Source organism: Drosophila yakuba, chromosome 2L (genome assembly GCF_016746365.2).
Source record: "Drosophila yakuba strain Tai18E2 chromosome 2L, Prin_Dyak_Tai18E2_2.1, whole genome shotgun sequence".
NCBI classification, from domain to species: domain Eukaryota; kingdom Metazoa; phylum Arthropoda; class Insecta; order Diptera; family Drosophilidae; genus Drosophila; species Drosophila yakuba.
In genome coordinates, this window is record NC_052527.2 from 5,563,843 (window position 1) to 5,579,073 (window position 15,231).

General features: G+C 42.7%; 1 protein-coding gene and 1 long non-coding RNA gene across 2 annotated transcripts; both read right to left on the bottom strand.

The window, feature by feature from the left end:
- Nucleotides 1–581: 581 nt before the first annotated feature.
- On the bottom strand, nucleotides 582–3,471 carry LOC26534509. Its single transcript, XR_005560079.2, has 2 exons — nucleotides 1,669–3,471; nucleotides 582–1,523 (listed from the first exon to the last, which is right to left on the bottom strand). It is a non-coding gene; the product is annotated as an uncharacterized LOC26534509 (long non-coding RNA).
- A 963-nt stretch (nucleotides 3,472–4,434) lies between these two features.
- On the bottom strand, nucleotides 4,435–15,173 carry LOC6526949 (histone acetyltransferase KAT7). Its single transcript, XM_002088009.4, has 8 exons — nucleotides 14,291–15,173; nucleotides 13,603–14,228; nucleotides 13,380–13,537; nucleotides 12,946–13,318; nucleotides 9,866–9,971; nucleotides 5,220–5,377; nucleotides 5,066–5,161; nucleotides 4,435–5,005 (listed from the first exon to the last, which is right to left on the bottom strand). Exons 1-8 carry the CDS (start codon nucleotides 15,090–15,092, stop codon nucleotides 4,889–4,891), a joined length of 2,436 nt encoding a protein of 811 aa, XP_002088045.1. The 5' UTR covers nucleotides 15,093–15,173; the 3' UTR covers nucleotides 4,435–4,888.
- Nucleotides 15,174–15,231: the final 58 nt, after the last annotated feature.

The following is a 15,231-nucleotide window of genomic DNA, read 5'->3' on the forward strand; positions in this document are numbered from 1 at the left end:
GAAAAAATGGGTATGACTGATGGTTGCGTTGCGTTTGGTCACACTTTTTTTCGTGAGAGACAGCTTTTCGATAGTTTTTATGCACCTTGCACACTAGGCCAAATCTCCGAAAAAGCTTCCAAATAAGAGAATATTAATATACAAAATATTCTTCCATGTAGCATATAATTCATAAATGGTTTTGTTGAAATACAATAAATTAAGAAATTAATTATGTAGAACTGTCATCATTCTCACCGATTATATGCGCAAAGTTAAATGTCATTATAGATGATGGACGGTTTGTTATTATTTATTTCGGAGCACAAACAATCTATTTTTATACGAAAGCCCCACAACCTGTTTGGAAATTTGAGGAGGTTGTATTCAAAAGAATATAAAACTGGACGGATAAATAAATCCCACAATATATTGTATGGTGTATTTCCTTAATTAAATTAAATAACAATTTTTTGTTCCCTTTCCAATTAAAGTAAAGTAAAACATACATACATATTGCCAGAAGCCAAATTTTTATTTGTAATAAACAGCTTATTACGTACGCTTTTTTTAAAATAACCGGACGAAAAATAATACTTATATATTTTACTAATCTTTAATTTAGGTAATCGGTAAACACTTGTATTGGTCGCTTTCGTATGCAAATCGCCTCATATTGAGTGTACTTCAACATGTGCCGGGTTACGGGCCACACCAGAGCACCTGATGAAGTACAATAGACATGGGAGACAGTTGATACACATGGGGTTTCTTTGGAGGACTCGCCTGCGAGCTTTTGGCTTATTTATATATCGTGGAGTTGGAGATATATGTCTGGCACCACGCGCGCTACTTCAGGTACCTGACTGTATATAAAAAACCAGCCCCGGTCACTGATTAGCGCGCAAGGTAGGAGACTCTGTTCAGTCGGGGGAACATCATCGCATATAACGAGTAGGAGCTGTGGCTGGAGTTGAAGATGTAGATATAAAGCCAGGCCAAGCCCAGTCAGGTTTCTTTTTCACCATTTGCAGTTCTGAGACAGATGTTTAGCCGCCGCCTGGCAACAAAACTGCATCAACGAATGGCGACCCCCTTCTGGGGAGGGGGGTCATGGGAGGCGACCTTGTGCCTGGTATTAGGTCTCCGCTTTGGGGTTAACGATCTCTGCGAGCTTTGTAGTTGTACGCGTTGATGATGATGACGCCATGCGAATTTTATGCAATAACAATGCCAAAATTAGTCATATGAGAGCAGAAAACTGGAACCAGGGGCGTATCTATAGTTATCTTTAAGGGGTTTTCCAATCTGTAGTCTTGTTCCACTCTTCAAAGTTCTGAAATTTGTGTGTTAATTTTGTTCGATTGTCAAGCGTTTTACCAACTCATTCAGGGGGTAGAATTGGCACCCCGTTGCGCCTCTGGAGTGCTAATGACCACATAGGACGTGACGTCATCCGTCGGCGAATTATTACATTTCATTCAGCAAATTCTCTTTTTCTTGCGCTTCGTCCGGCAGACCCTTGATATTCTATATTTGAAACGCTGTAAAGAGACAAGCAAAGGAAATGAAATCCAAAGAAGACGCAATAAAAGTGAGCATAAAAATGAAAAAAAAAAAAAAAAAAAAAAAAAGAACCGGCGTTTTAAGCTCTCTCTCTCTCTCTCGTTCTCTTTCTCTGTTACTAACCGCAGCTACGTGCGTGATCGCTCACACACACACTCTCGCACATAGGCACACAATTCAGCTGAGACACACACGTGCCTTCCATACATTCGCGAATTCTCTCAAAGCTGTGTGGGTATTTAAATTTTTGCAAAAGTATTTTTTAACTACCTTTGCGCGACTGGCTTCTTTTTTTTTTACAACACGCCTCATAAACCTGCGATCGCGAACAGCTTTGGACTGTGAATAATGGCGAATTTCTGCGCTACAGACGGTTTTATATATGTACATATATTTTCGTATATATGTGCAGTACATAAATGAGCAGCCATTGCTTGGGTGGGGCATTCCTAACCTCAAAAAACCGACTGTCTTCGCTTGTGTATGTGTGTGTATGTCTGTGTGGGTGTCTCCTCGCTCCTCTCTATTTTTTTGCAGCAGCAAAAATGCAGCACATGCTTTTTCCTAGCCGAGCCATCGTTTTTTGTTGTTGCCCTTAACCCTGAGCAATGAAAAAAGAAAAGAAATGGAAGTTTCTACTCAAAATTCGATCATACACCAACACACTTGCACAATGAGCTTTGTCTGGGTAAAAAAAAATCTAAAATTAATATTTGAGCGACAAAAAGTTCCCCAAAAAAGCTACGTCTGTATGGGTCGGTTATATGGAAATATGTAGAATCATGTGGTCACCGTTTGCGTCATTTTTTTCTCGTAGTGTAGCGAAAAAAAAGCTGCCTTGTGATATCAAAATGCTAAAAATAAACCTCGCTCTTCTTTCTACCCATCTCTTTTCTGCGTTCTTTCACGTTCTTTAATTCCTGGTGGTAGAAAAACCCAGAAGCTCCAGAAACCACGTTGATGTATCGCTTTCTCTGTCGCTCGAATTTCACAATATGTTTCAGTTCCGTTTTGCGATTTTTCGTCTTTTTTTTTGCGACTGAAAACTTCCGTTGCATTTTTCCTTGGCTTTGCCTCTCACACACGCACGCACCACACACACACACACGCACACCAACACGCGCGTTAACTATTTTTCTTTGAATATTTATTTTTCTCTAGTGGCTCGCTCTCTTTTCTCCCACGTTGTTGTCTCCTATTTGGTGCGAAACGAACGACTGTGCCAAAGCCCAGAAACTGTCTGGCCTTTTATTTTATATGGCCGGGCCGGGCCGATTCGATTCCGATTTTCCTGCCCACAGAGATAGAGATAAACCGAAAATCGGCAAAAGGCCAGAGTGGCGAATGCCAGGAAAGCTGCGAAGTGAGCGAACCGCGTTTGCCGGTTGTTGGCGATCAAATGCTCAATGTCTGCGGCAAATCAAGAGCCAAATGCGCGAATTTTATTCGCAGACGTCGGCGTCGGACGTCGCCGTCGGCAGTGGCAGCGACAGCGGCAGCAGTTTTTGTTGCCGTTTCTCTCGCACAGTGGCGCCGCCGCCGAAAAGGGGGCACTAAAAGGGGGCGACACTCCGCCGAGACGCTGCTGCTGCTGCTTCCTGCTTCCTCTTCCTCACCCACATGCACATGCACTCACACAGCCACGCGCAGGGGAAGTGCATTGGAGGCTACAGTGGGCACGTGGTACATTGTATTTATACCTAAAATGGTACTGCAATATACAAATTGTTATTAAAATTGTTAAAAATTGTGGTATGCGAAATGCTTTATATGTATATTCTTTAATAAATTCTATTTGCGAGTTTTAATAGGACTTTTAAATGTTTATAGGATTTTCGATTGCAGAAGCCAACTAATATCGAATATACACTGTATATACATTCCCCAGCTTTCATTCGAGTTCCTTTGTTATAAAACTGCACCACCATAAAACATACTGCAACAGAAAGCTGGGTACAGTGGGCTGGCAATTAAAAAAGTTATAAAATAATTTAAGGTGATCATAACCGAAATGATCAGATTTACTAGAAATTGACTTAATGGTCATTGTCCCGTTCGAAGAGTTCTTGGAAATCTAAATATTACTTTACCTCATGCTTTTATACTAATATGTTATCAACAACGACTAAGTAGGAATATTCATAGGTCTGACAAACTATTGTTTTGGTCACTCGTTGGATCCTAATCTTTCTCTTCTAGGAATTACATTACAGTTAGATTAGCTGGAAACAAAATTAGCTGTAGCAAAATTGTCTATAAATATGTACATGGATTGCGAAAAAGTTATTGATCTAATTTAAAGTCAGTATCACTTTTACGTTGTCTTCTTAATCTTTCTCTAATATGTACATCAACTTACTAAATAAATAACTGACCAATAATGCTTAAAAAGTTTAGTTTGTTTTCATAAGTTTATTTAAAATCAACATACATATAAATATGTATGTAGTCTTGAAATTTATTTCTGTGGAGTCCGGATTACAGTAAGCATGTTTTTTAAAGAAATGATTAATTGATTTGGTTTTGTGTAGCTGTGAACATAACTGCCCACTGTACTCCCCATCTCACTCTCTGGCTGCTGCTCTCTGCTCGACGCTCTGCAGCGCTGTTCCCGGTGCATGTGTATGCTTTTTGGGTGCACCCCACCAACCCCGCGCCCAAAACCAACCCGTCTGGTCTGCACACCTCTCGCCCCTCTCACCTGTCTTTCCCGGCAAAGCGACAATGTCAATGCGCTCGTCTCCTTTGTGTGTGTGTACATTTTGCGCTGCTACACACACACACACACACACACAGTCCACTCCTTGACTCACCTCTCTTCCTTTCCTCTTCCTCTCCCACCTTTGGTCTTCGGTTTCTCCATGATTCATCTAAATCTCAAGGCAAGTCTTTGATCGTAAACCGAGTATATTTTTCTTATCTTTTTTAGCTTTTTTTTCGTTTTGAGAATTTCACTATGTAACTTAAGAGTCTAATTACTACAATTCTTTGCTACCAACAAGTACAGACACATACACGTACATATGTTTACAATAGGCTGGCCTTAAGATCTACCAACAAATATTAAAAAGTTGAGATAAAACCTCCCTAAAAAACCGTTCTCCAATTGTTGTAAGCCTTGATACAAAAAGTATTTTACATTAAGGCATATATCGACTGAGATAAATGCAAATAATTATGATTTTAACAAGGTAATCAAGCCAAGATTGACGAGGAACGGAGATGTGGTTCTTCAGGAGTCCACCCAAAAATAAAATCGTTGAAATCAGGAATTCGGAGCCAAGGATTCGTCATCGTCGTCGGCGTCCGCAAAGCATGCCCGGGCATGCTTCCAACCACGTGGTTATGGAGATGAGCTCGGCTGGATATTGATAAAGGGCTGCCATCTCAAGCAGGAGTCGTCGATCTTGGGGAAGGTTCCTCTTCGCTTCACCCTCTCCTCGTACTCATCCAGCACATCCTGTAAGAAGAAGCATAGATCAGTTTTGGGTATTCCTTGGTGTTCACTTTAATGACTTACCTGCTTTTTGAGCACTATATGCTTGCCCTTCCAGTACTTCATCATGCCCAGAGCTTGAAGAGTGCTCACAATGTCGTATGAGTATATCGCAGTTTCCTAAACAGGCATTATATTACATTTTGTATTTATAAAAATGTTTATTAATGAAACTCACCTGCGAAACATCTTTGATGGCGATCGTGTTTCCCGATCGATTGCACAGGTAGTCCAGGAGCACATCCTTCCAGTATGAGCGGTACGAGATCAGGCCCAGATCGGATAGAGGTTTCTCAGGCGAGCCGATTTTTCCCTCCACGCGGGTCAGCAGATAGCCTGTAAGTAAGCCGGAAAGGATGCGGATGCGGGTTAAAAATAGACCCCAAGAAGTATGCTACAGATAGAGGCGAAACGGAGTTCCTAGAGTTCCGGCGTATTATTTATGGTGACCAACTTTGGGCCCGCCCTCTGCCTCGCAAGTGTGTGTGTGTGCGTTGGTGTGTGGGTGCTTAAGTGTGTTCGTGTTGTGTCTAGACAGGATTCCGTAAAGTATTCAAGGGGATCCGCGGGCAGGGGATCCACATTTAAGCAACGTTCTGGCGTACGTTCAACCCAACGACAGTGTCACCCCCGAAGGACCCACCCCAAGAAATTACACTCTGCTGCCGTCTGGCAGCAACAATTCCCGTCTCTAGATAACAACAACAACAACACGGTGGAGAGTGGAGTGACGGCGGGGAGAAGCAGCAGCAGCAACAGCAACAATAAGTGCAAGCTAAGTAAATTGAAGAGGACGAGAGAGCGAGGACACAACATAAAATCCACTGAGGCAGGCTCGGGAAAAAAACAGTTAGCAGAAGAAGAGGAGGCAAATAGGAGCAGAGCGAGAGAGGAGCACAGCACTACGCATGGGCGTAGTTAGCGTCAATTAATAATTCGCCTAAAGGCAGGCAATAGTTTGATCCGAAAGGTATATACAAAACTAAATTATTTTGTATTTGTTGCAGTCAAGGCTATTTTCATTTTCAGGATAACTGATATTTTTGGAAATGTTCCCCCTTGCTGCACCCATGGCGCCAGCTGTGAAGCAACGGGAGAGAAAAATGGAAGAGCAGGACTCACTCAATGGTAGACGGCAGACACAGCTGAGAAGGCAGACGGAGAAGGCAGACGGAAAAGGCGGGAATGATGGCAAAAGCATGGGGCAGGGGGAAGAATTCTGCTGACTGACTGGACGAGCGCAGGGTTGAACGCACACAAGCAAAAGTAAACGCAGCGCTTTTTGCACGACCGAGCACAGTGGAACCAAAGTATCAAAATAAGATGGATTTAGACTGTTTTGCAACTCTACTTATAAACGGAAGGACCTCTAGATAGCCACATGATGCGTTTCATTTTAATTGCACGACTTGCATATATAAAATATTAGGCTTAACATAAAAAAGTTTGGATTAAGTACCTCGGCGTAAAGTACGTATAACTTTAGTCCATAAAATAAAAAGACATTAAGTTGATCGTTTAAAAAGTATTCTTTTGGTCTCGGACCACTGTGCGCAGTATTTTATGCAGTTCTAGGGGCAGCCCCCTCGTCCTGCTCCTGATGCGACTTTTGGCCAGAAGAGGGCGTTTTCGGGTGGCACTTTGATTTCTTTGTGCCGCACTTCGTCTCGCTTCTTGCCCCCCTGCCCCTACTCCTTGCCATGATAAATCCTGGCGCAGCGAGAGGGGAAAGCGGTGTTGGTGCGAACGAAAGGGGGAGTGTGGGTGAGAACGTCGAGACGACTTTATCGATCCATTCTGAATCGCACAGTCGAGCTCTTGCTCTCGCTCTTGCTCGCACTTGCACACTCGCCGCTGACGCAGCAACATTGTTGTTGCATAGCCACAGGCGCTGCGAACGAGCAGTAATGAGTTAAAGAATGAAAATTTACGCTAAATGTGCAAAAGGGGACGGCGACTTCAACTTTAACTCAAATTAGCAAGGCTCTAATTATTATTTCTATGCGTTTTTCTTGTTTTTTTATGCATCTAACAGAGTGTGGAAAGCAGTGAGTAATGAGCAGCGAGAGAGCGAAACAAAGAGAGAGAGTAACCGTTACTCGCTCTTTTGTGCTCGCCAAAGAGGACGACGCCCTTTCATTGTGACCTGTCCTGACCTTTGTTGTCTGCCGCCAACAGTTGTTGTTTTTGTTACTCTTCTGGTGTTGTTGTGTCTGCTAAAATTCATTACAGTCAAGCTTCTAAAAACAGACAGACAATATCGAATAGAACTCATTTTAGAACTTCCTGTTTCTCAAAAAGTTTGGATTTTATAATACTTTTAGGCAACTAATCAGCTTAAAATGGATTTTTAGGTTCTTCACACATTTTTAAACTTCCAACGCCAAGATTAAAGAGCAATTCTCCAAGTTAATATGTGTACTAAATGTGTACTATTATCATAGAAGTTTCCCTTAAAGAATGCACACTGTAATGGTTTTTTGTGGGTATGTCGCTTATGCGGGACTCCCAAAAGATAAAAGCAAACTTTAAGCCGCACGTTTCGTATATTTTTTGGCAACTTGGGTGAATTTTGTTTGTGGGTTTTTAGAAAGTTTCGTTAATTAATGCAGTAGGTGGCAACCCTTGTTCGGCCCCTGTAAACTTGGCCCCCTCATTTGCATTTTGCGTGCTGCATTTTGTACACCTGGATATACCGAAATGGTGTACGGCCGTACCGCTCTAACACACATGGCTAGATCTGTTCGATTTTCGGGGTACTGGTGGGTTAAGTTAACCCCTGTCTGTCTGCAAGTATTCCTGCCACCTGCCATGTGCAAAATAACCAATTCCAGTTAATAATGACGAAAATGATTTGCACGCCGTCCCGAGCGGCTCATACATACAACAAAATAATTTTAATGTGAGGAAATAAATTTTTAAAAAATAATATATGTAATTGTGGGAGTAAAAAAAGTTTTCGTGCCGACTTGTCTTCTTGGTCATGGTATCCAAATTTTAATGGAATCTTTAAAAAATAGTTTGAATCAAAAACTATTTAAAATATCAAGTAAGATTAGTTTAGTTCAAAGAGCTTTTCATAATAGTTTAATAGCTACGGCTATGAAAAAGAAAAATTGTAGATATATATTTTGCAAGTGGTTAAGTTTCTAAAGATAGTGATGGATCAAGATAGATTTTAGTCTGAAGCTTTCACCACTTAAAAATGGACGAGATCACCTATTACCCTAATAAACTATCATTTTATTTCACAATAACTATAACTAGCTACCAAAGTAAGCCCCACAGTATAAACAATAAAACAATCAAGACGAGCTCTGAAACAAAGCTCTTATTTAAAAGTAGAATTATACCAGATTTTCTTGAGATAGATTAGATTAATCAATTATTTTCCGTGCACCTCACTCGCTCTCTCCACATAACTTCCGCTCCCACCTCTCTCTCTGTCACACTGGTTGACCATTACTCTTTTTGCCGGCCGGCACTTGGCTTTGTGTCTGTGGGCCTTCGCGTGTGTCTGTGTAAGGTCAATGTCGTTTCGCTCGCTCTTTCGTTCGTTCATTACCGCCCAACCCCCCTGACCACCTCAGCAACCTTCCACGCCCGTGGCATTGCATGTATTGACTTTACATAGACACAAATGCCGCCGCCTCTGCCGGCTTCGCTGTCGGCGTCGACGCCATTGCGAATGTAAATGTATGACTCAAGACTCTCTTTGTCTTTCCCCCCTTCCACACCCTTCCGCTCTTTGATGGCTGGGTAATTCTTTTTCTCATAATTTTTTACTTAGCTACCTTTTTTTTGGGGGGCTGTGTGTGTTTTTATTGTCTAGTCTGTGGGCTTGGATTAATTTTAAACAATTTTCGTTGCAGCCGCTAAAAATTACTTATGCGATATGCAGTGCACCTGAGTGTGTGTGTGTGTGTGTGTCTACGTTTAATTGATGCAGAAATTGCATGTTCTGCACCTGGAGAAGAAGCAGAAGTGGAGGTAAAGGTGGGGGAAAACTGCAATTGGAAAGCTGAGCCAAAGTCTCCTTCATGTTTGGCTTTTCTCATGCAATGATGATTACATTTCACACACACCTGCACACCACACACACATACACACTTATGACTCAGCGGAGGAAGAAGGAGAAGGGGAACAAAGATTCAATAAAGCCAGCTAATTTTAGTGGCCAATATACTTTTCCACTAACAAGCCTCATTTAAGCCCAATTTCATTGGCATCCCAACCACTCCGTCCATCGTAATTGATATCATATGATTTTCAGGGTCACTTTGGTCTTCCAGTGAAAGAATTGCGCAGAAGAGACTACATAAGAATTCGTCGTTTGAGGTTAATTATACTGTTAATGTTTATAATACCCAAATATCACGGTGGTTTCTGAACAATATTACAACATATTTAAGAAAAATTGATTTAAGTTTTGGCCTTTCTTGTGAAAAACTTCTTGGAAATTGAAATGGAAATGGACTAAGACTAAATCAACAAGAAATTATTCAAGTTATAATAAATAAATACTAGAAACCAATAAGAACAATTATTTCTTAGCTTAAGTCTGAAGTCATAATACCACAAGATAAAGTTAGTTGTTCGTTAAGTAAGATAAATTCAATGCATTTGATTGTCTACTTGATGTAAATTTAAATGCCTTTAGGAAAGTTGGAAAAGCTAAGCGGCAGATGTTTCTAACCATTTCAAATAGATATCTAAGTAGTTCTACTATCTGATTAGTGCAACAAGTGGCATTACCTTGAAAGAAAATGCGTACTCAACTGTACCAAACTGTATAAACCATTTTTAAGATTCGAAAAAACTTACTGAAATCGATGAGCAATCTCCCATAGCCTTTTCGCTGATATGGCGGCAATGTTAAGATACAGGACACATTGTAAAACGAGTTCTTCTCCTGCAGGAAAGGAATATGCTGCAAGTATAAAAAGAATTACTAATTAACAAATCAGAAATACAAATAAACCAATTATTTATGTGCGGTAATTTAAGGATTTCACTAATCCAGTTAAAAGTAAGCAAAGGTTAGCGCACATATTATTAAAATTGAATCAATTACCAAGATTCAAGAACAATGGCAGACGCCAATGGAGTGGGGAAAATGATGCTGGGGTTTGGGAAAAATCGACGAAAAGCGGGATGGGAAAAGCTTCAGAGTTGGGGGATCAGACAGACATTTTCCAGACAAAAGATGAGGGGAAATGGGGGGACCCTTGCAAGTGGCAGAGATGATGGCAACATTTATCAGTCGCTTTTGGCTTTTTTCGGCAGTTCAATGACCAGCAAAATTAAATGAATCGATAGACAGCCAGCATCAGAGACAGTCAGACAGAGATGGCTGCAGCCGCGGGAAAGAGATGGCCAAATTGGCGAGAGAACTGTGCGTAAATACATAAACATACGCACATACATAAACATATATATATATATACATATGTAGCTGCTGCAGGAGCAGCAGGAGGACCACGAGTCTGGGGATCCGGATATATACGCAAGACAGACTGACTCGTACATATGGATGGATATAGCCATGCCCACCCAGCCTCCCCCCTTCTCACGGTCATTGCCAAAAAAACAATCCCATGGAGGCACACACAGTGCCAAAATTATTGAGATATTACAACATTTAAGTGCTTAAACAATATATATAAGCTTAATCCGAAGATTTTACAGGGAAAGTTTAGTTCTCTTCGGGAATAGAGATTTCACATAAGAAGTTACAATATTATTAATGAATATGATTTGGGTGATTGGGTGAATTACCCAATAACTTCTTAAGTTAAGAACATTGTAAAAACACCTAAAAGTCATTAAAATTTCCACAGTTTTATTGCTGTGTGCTGGATCTGGAATATGGCAACAATTCGGAAATTCGTTTATGTACACTGCGGGTTTTTCATTTTGATTTTCCCTTTGTAGTACGCCTGCTTTTTGTTTTCTGAGGTCTGTCTATTTTTTTTTCGTTTTTGCTCGTTTTTCCTTTGTCTGCCCTGATGTCTGGGAACGCAACCACATAGCAGAGGAGTCCCTGTTTTCCCAATCCGATCCACACCCCCCTCTCCGCCAACACCCCGAGATCCTTCACCCCGGATTTTCCTGGCCCAGCCCGGGCAATCGCAGCTTTGTGGAGCAGGCGCAGACGCAGAATCGGAATCGCAATCAGAAATTCCCGGACCCGGCCCAGAGGTGCACGACCTCAATCGTGTACCCAGCATCCGAGCATCGGAGCAACGGAGCAGCGGAGCAGCGTGCACTGCCTGCCAATCCAACTCCCTACTCCAGGCCGCGGTGTCTGGCTGCTGTCTGGACCCCGTTTCGGAGTCAGAGAGTTGGAGGTTAACTGCGGGACAAAGGATTGCCGAAAATTATCACTGCCAAACGGAAAGGGGTTGGATGCCACTCGAGTTTATACGCAGCCTAATTTGCAAATGCAATGTCATGATTTTAGGATAAAGTTTTAATTCTACAAGCAATTTCTACTAAGTTTGTCACAGATACGATTTTAAAATATAAATTTATAAATTGTCACCGATTCAAACGAATATCCCAAGGCAGTTATTGATAATTCTGAACATTTCTTAGATAGTATTAAAAATGTTTCAATATCTGCGCTTAATTACATTCCTTAAACATTTTCATGGATGTTTATTTCGTCGCCTGGCAGTCAAGAAATTATGAATGTCCTAGCACGAGCGTAGTAAATATATGTAAACTTGTAGTATGTGTAGAAACTGCCAAATTCTGGCTGCCTCGGGATGCTGCGCCACAACTGCGAGGGTTCACAAAAGGATTTCCAAAGAGGGGCATCATCGGGAGCAGGAGCAGGAGAAGGAGCAGGAGAATCGGGAGCAGAGCAAGAGGAGCTGCTGCAGCATTCAGCCAACGACATGCGCAATTTGTAACACAAACCCAGTCTCTGCCAGCGCCCAAAAACTTTCTGCATTCTGCAGTAAAACTGCAAACCGAAGGTGGGATCCCCAAAGCCCGTGAATGTAACGCCGGACCCGTATATTCCGTACTCCGTACTCCGTATATTCTGGGGGAGGTCAAGAAACCGTCGCTGCTTTTTAAAGCGAGGGGAAATGACTCTCTCGCTTAGCGCTTCATGCTTCTCTCTGTTTCTGTCTGTTGCTTATTTACCCGAAAACGTTGACAAAAAAAATTAAATGGAAAAATCATCTGGTTTTCGGTGGGCATGGTCAAGGCAGAGCCACTGTGTCTCTGCATCTGAATACAGCCATACAACCATATAGTCTGGCTGTCGGTACATACGAGTATGTACCGTACATGGGCTGTGGCTGCTGGTTCAGAGTCTGGGCTTCTCTACCGGCTTCTACATTCCTCGCATCTCTATTCCGTCTCCAGACAAAATGGAATCATAAAACTGTAAAATGTTATTATTCAATTTTATGCTGGGGAATAACCATAAAAGTTCGGGAAAATTCTGGCGCACGATTGAGGCGTGACTATTCAAATTATAAGCAATTAGGAATCGAAATCATTGGAGCAGTTTTAACTTTTCCGTTTATGGTTTCCATTTGCTTAAGTATAAAGCGAAGCAGTAATGTTTGTATCTAATTTCCTTAAGTCATGTATAAAGCTCCTTATTAAAAATTCTACTCATATTGCTTAAACATGTAACTCAACTTAAAATGATACTCAATTTTAAATTAATAATTCAGTTACTAGTCTTAAACGCTTTTGGGCGTTGCATATGCATGCATATGAAAGTATTAATACATTTTAAACAGGGAAGGGAAACTGGAATATCAAAGTGGACATTTATATATTTAAACTGCTGTTGTACAACGTTAGTTGTTTGTATTAGCATAATCGAATGCGTACAATTATCAAATTAAATATGAATTATAAGTAAATACTTCACTTACCTTGCTGAAATAACCCACAATATGGCATCCATCCACATCCGCCAGCGTCATGATGTAGAAAAGGAAGGGCTCCACATCATAGTAGAGGGTTTTGTGATCCAGGAAGAACTTTGCCAGCAGGCACAGATGTTGACAGTATTGCTTATAACGCTTCCCGTCCACCTGCCACACCTGTAGTTTGCCCTTGCGGTATATCTCATCGCCCGGCGGATGCCGCCAGACGCATTTCTCGGCATGTCGCTTAATGCCCGTCTCTGATTTTTGGTAGCGCAGGCAGAACTCGCAGATATACATTTTGGGCAGGCGGGCAGCATCGTCCGGATAGGGGGATTGATACCAGACCTTCATCTTGTACTTGCCCATGCTGATATATCTGCCATACGAAACAGTTGCAATTGGATTGCCTTGAGTTTGTTATATTACCAAACACTTACTTTATTCCCTTTCCCACGGGCAGGTCCTTGAGTTCGTCTTCTATCCTTTCGGAGGCTTGAGCTTGCGCTTCTCGGAACAATTGCAAATCATAGTCAGGCACCAGGCCCGACAGATTTGGTTCCCGGTCCTCATCCGTAACGTCTTTCTCCAACTTAACCTGAAGGGTGATAGAGTAATAAAGTTATTGCCAATTATCTAAGTTCATATAAGTTGTATACTTACCTTCGAGTCTAAAAAATTATTATTCGCCGGCTTGAAGTTGGCCCTTGACTCGCGAATCTTGGCCAGAAACTCGCGCTGCTCGGGCGAGAGAGTCTTGAGATTGGTGTTTTGGTTACCCGGCGCTGTCACAATGTTGACGGGCATCTTCAGTCGCTGTTCGTTCCTCATTTTTCTCTCATTGGCCCGCTCTTTGCATTCCGAGGCGGACATGTTGTGATAGATGGGACAGGCCTCGGGCAAAAAGTGCTTGTCCAAATTGCCACTTAGGTGGCCGGATGAATCGCAGCCCTCGATGGGGCACTTCTTTTCAGTCTGGGTAATAGGTGACACGGGTCGGGATTTAATGGAGCTCAGGACTCCACTGCTGATTCCCATAGGTTCCCTTTTCACCTTACTTTTGGTGGCGTTCAGATTCGAGGGCGCTGGCTTTTTGGCGGCACTTTTCGAGATCATAATTTTGTCATCTTCTAGGTCGCCATCGGATTCCGAATCGGTGTCCTGTTTGGGCTGCTGCTTTGTCCTTCGCATGCTAAGTGATCGCGTGAGTTTCCTCATGGGATTGGCCTTGTCTTTACGCTCTTCTTCGCTGTCGGAGTTTTGCATTTTTGCTGGACCGCTCCTCTTACCTGTTGCAATAGAAAGTTAAAATTAAATTGATTTACTCTGATTCTTGATTAAGCCTGCCTACCTTTAGCTCCCCCTTTTACTGGCTGCGAGCTGTAGGAGTTGCTGGAATCAGTTCCCTCAGATTCGCTTCCAGAGCTTGATTCATCGCCTGAGTTGGAACCACTTTCGGAGCCCGAACTGCCGTCACTGCTGATCACCGGTCCTCCACCGTTTTTCTTCGCCGGCGGCAGTTTTCCTCGAATTTGTTTGGGCCTAACCGTGCTGGCCATTTTGAGGGGAACCTTGCGGCCGTTCTTGACGATCTTCATTGAGTCATCCGTACTGTTGGACGAGGAGGAGAGCGAGGGTCGTTTGCCCTCGCCGTTCTCCAGTGATCGGTTGGTGTTGTTGTTTGCTGATCGCTGGGGAGGATTGCTGGATTTGTTAGCTGGATTGCTGGGCTTGTTGACGGGCGCGGGTGGTTTCCTTCTGGCTGCAGAGGAGGCTGCTGCCGCTGTTACTGTGGAACTGCCCATGGCACGAGAGTTCTTCTTGGCCGGCGGCGCCGAATCCTCATCATCGTCATCGTCGCTGGAGAGTTTACTTTTGGGAGGATTGTTTACTTTTCTGGCGGCTGGCGCTACAATCGGCTTGGATTTCTCTTCCGCCGCCGAAGAAGCAGGCTTTTTTCTCTGTGCATTTCCGGTATTCGTTTGTTGTTGCGTTTGCGTCTGGGATTTGGCGGAGGAATTCGTGGATGGCTTCTCCTCCGGCGTCGCACTGCTGGAATCCGTGTCCGAGCTGCTGCCCGTCTCCGAACTGGTGGATCCGCTGGTGGAGGAGCTGCCCGACTCCGAGCTGCTGCTGCCGGACTCCAAGGCCATTTTTGTATCGCAGAACGTTTTCTAATATTTGTACACAAAAATGCCTGTTTTCTTGTATTGTTTTGATTAGAGTGACCAGAGGAAAGCAGTGGGAACAGGACGGAACTATCGGTTGAAAAGGGGCTAGAGATGCGCAATT

Bases quoted from the DNA above. Each gene is read 5' to 3' on its own strand.
- LOC6526949 (XM_002088009.4), bottom strand. From the start codon at position 15,092: ATGGCCTTGGAGTCCGGCAGCAGCAGCTCGGAGTCGGGCAGCTCCTCC. The intron at 5,378-9,865 runs GTAAGTTTTTTC...GCTTACTTACAG, and splicing joins GAGATTGCTCATCGATTTCA to GCTATCTGCTGACCCGCGTG. The intron at 5,006-5,065 runs GTAAGTCATTAA...TTCTTCTTACAG, and splicing joins ATATAGTGCTCAAAAAGCAG to GATGTGCTGGATGAGTACGA.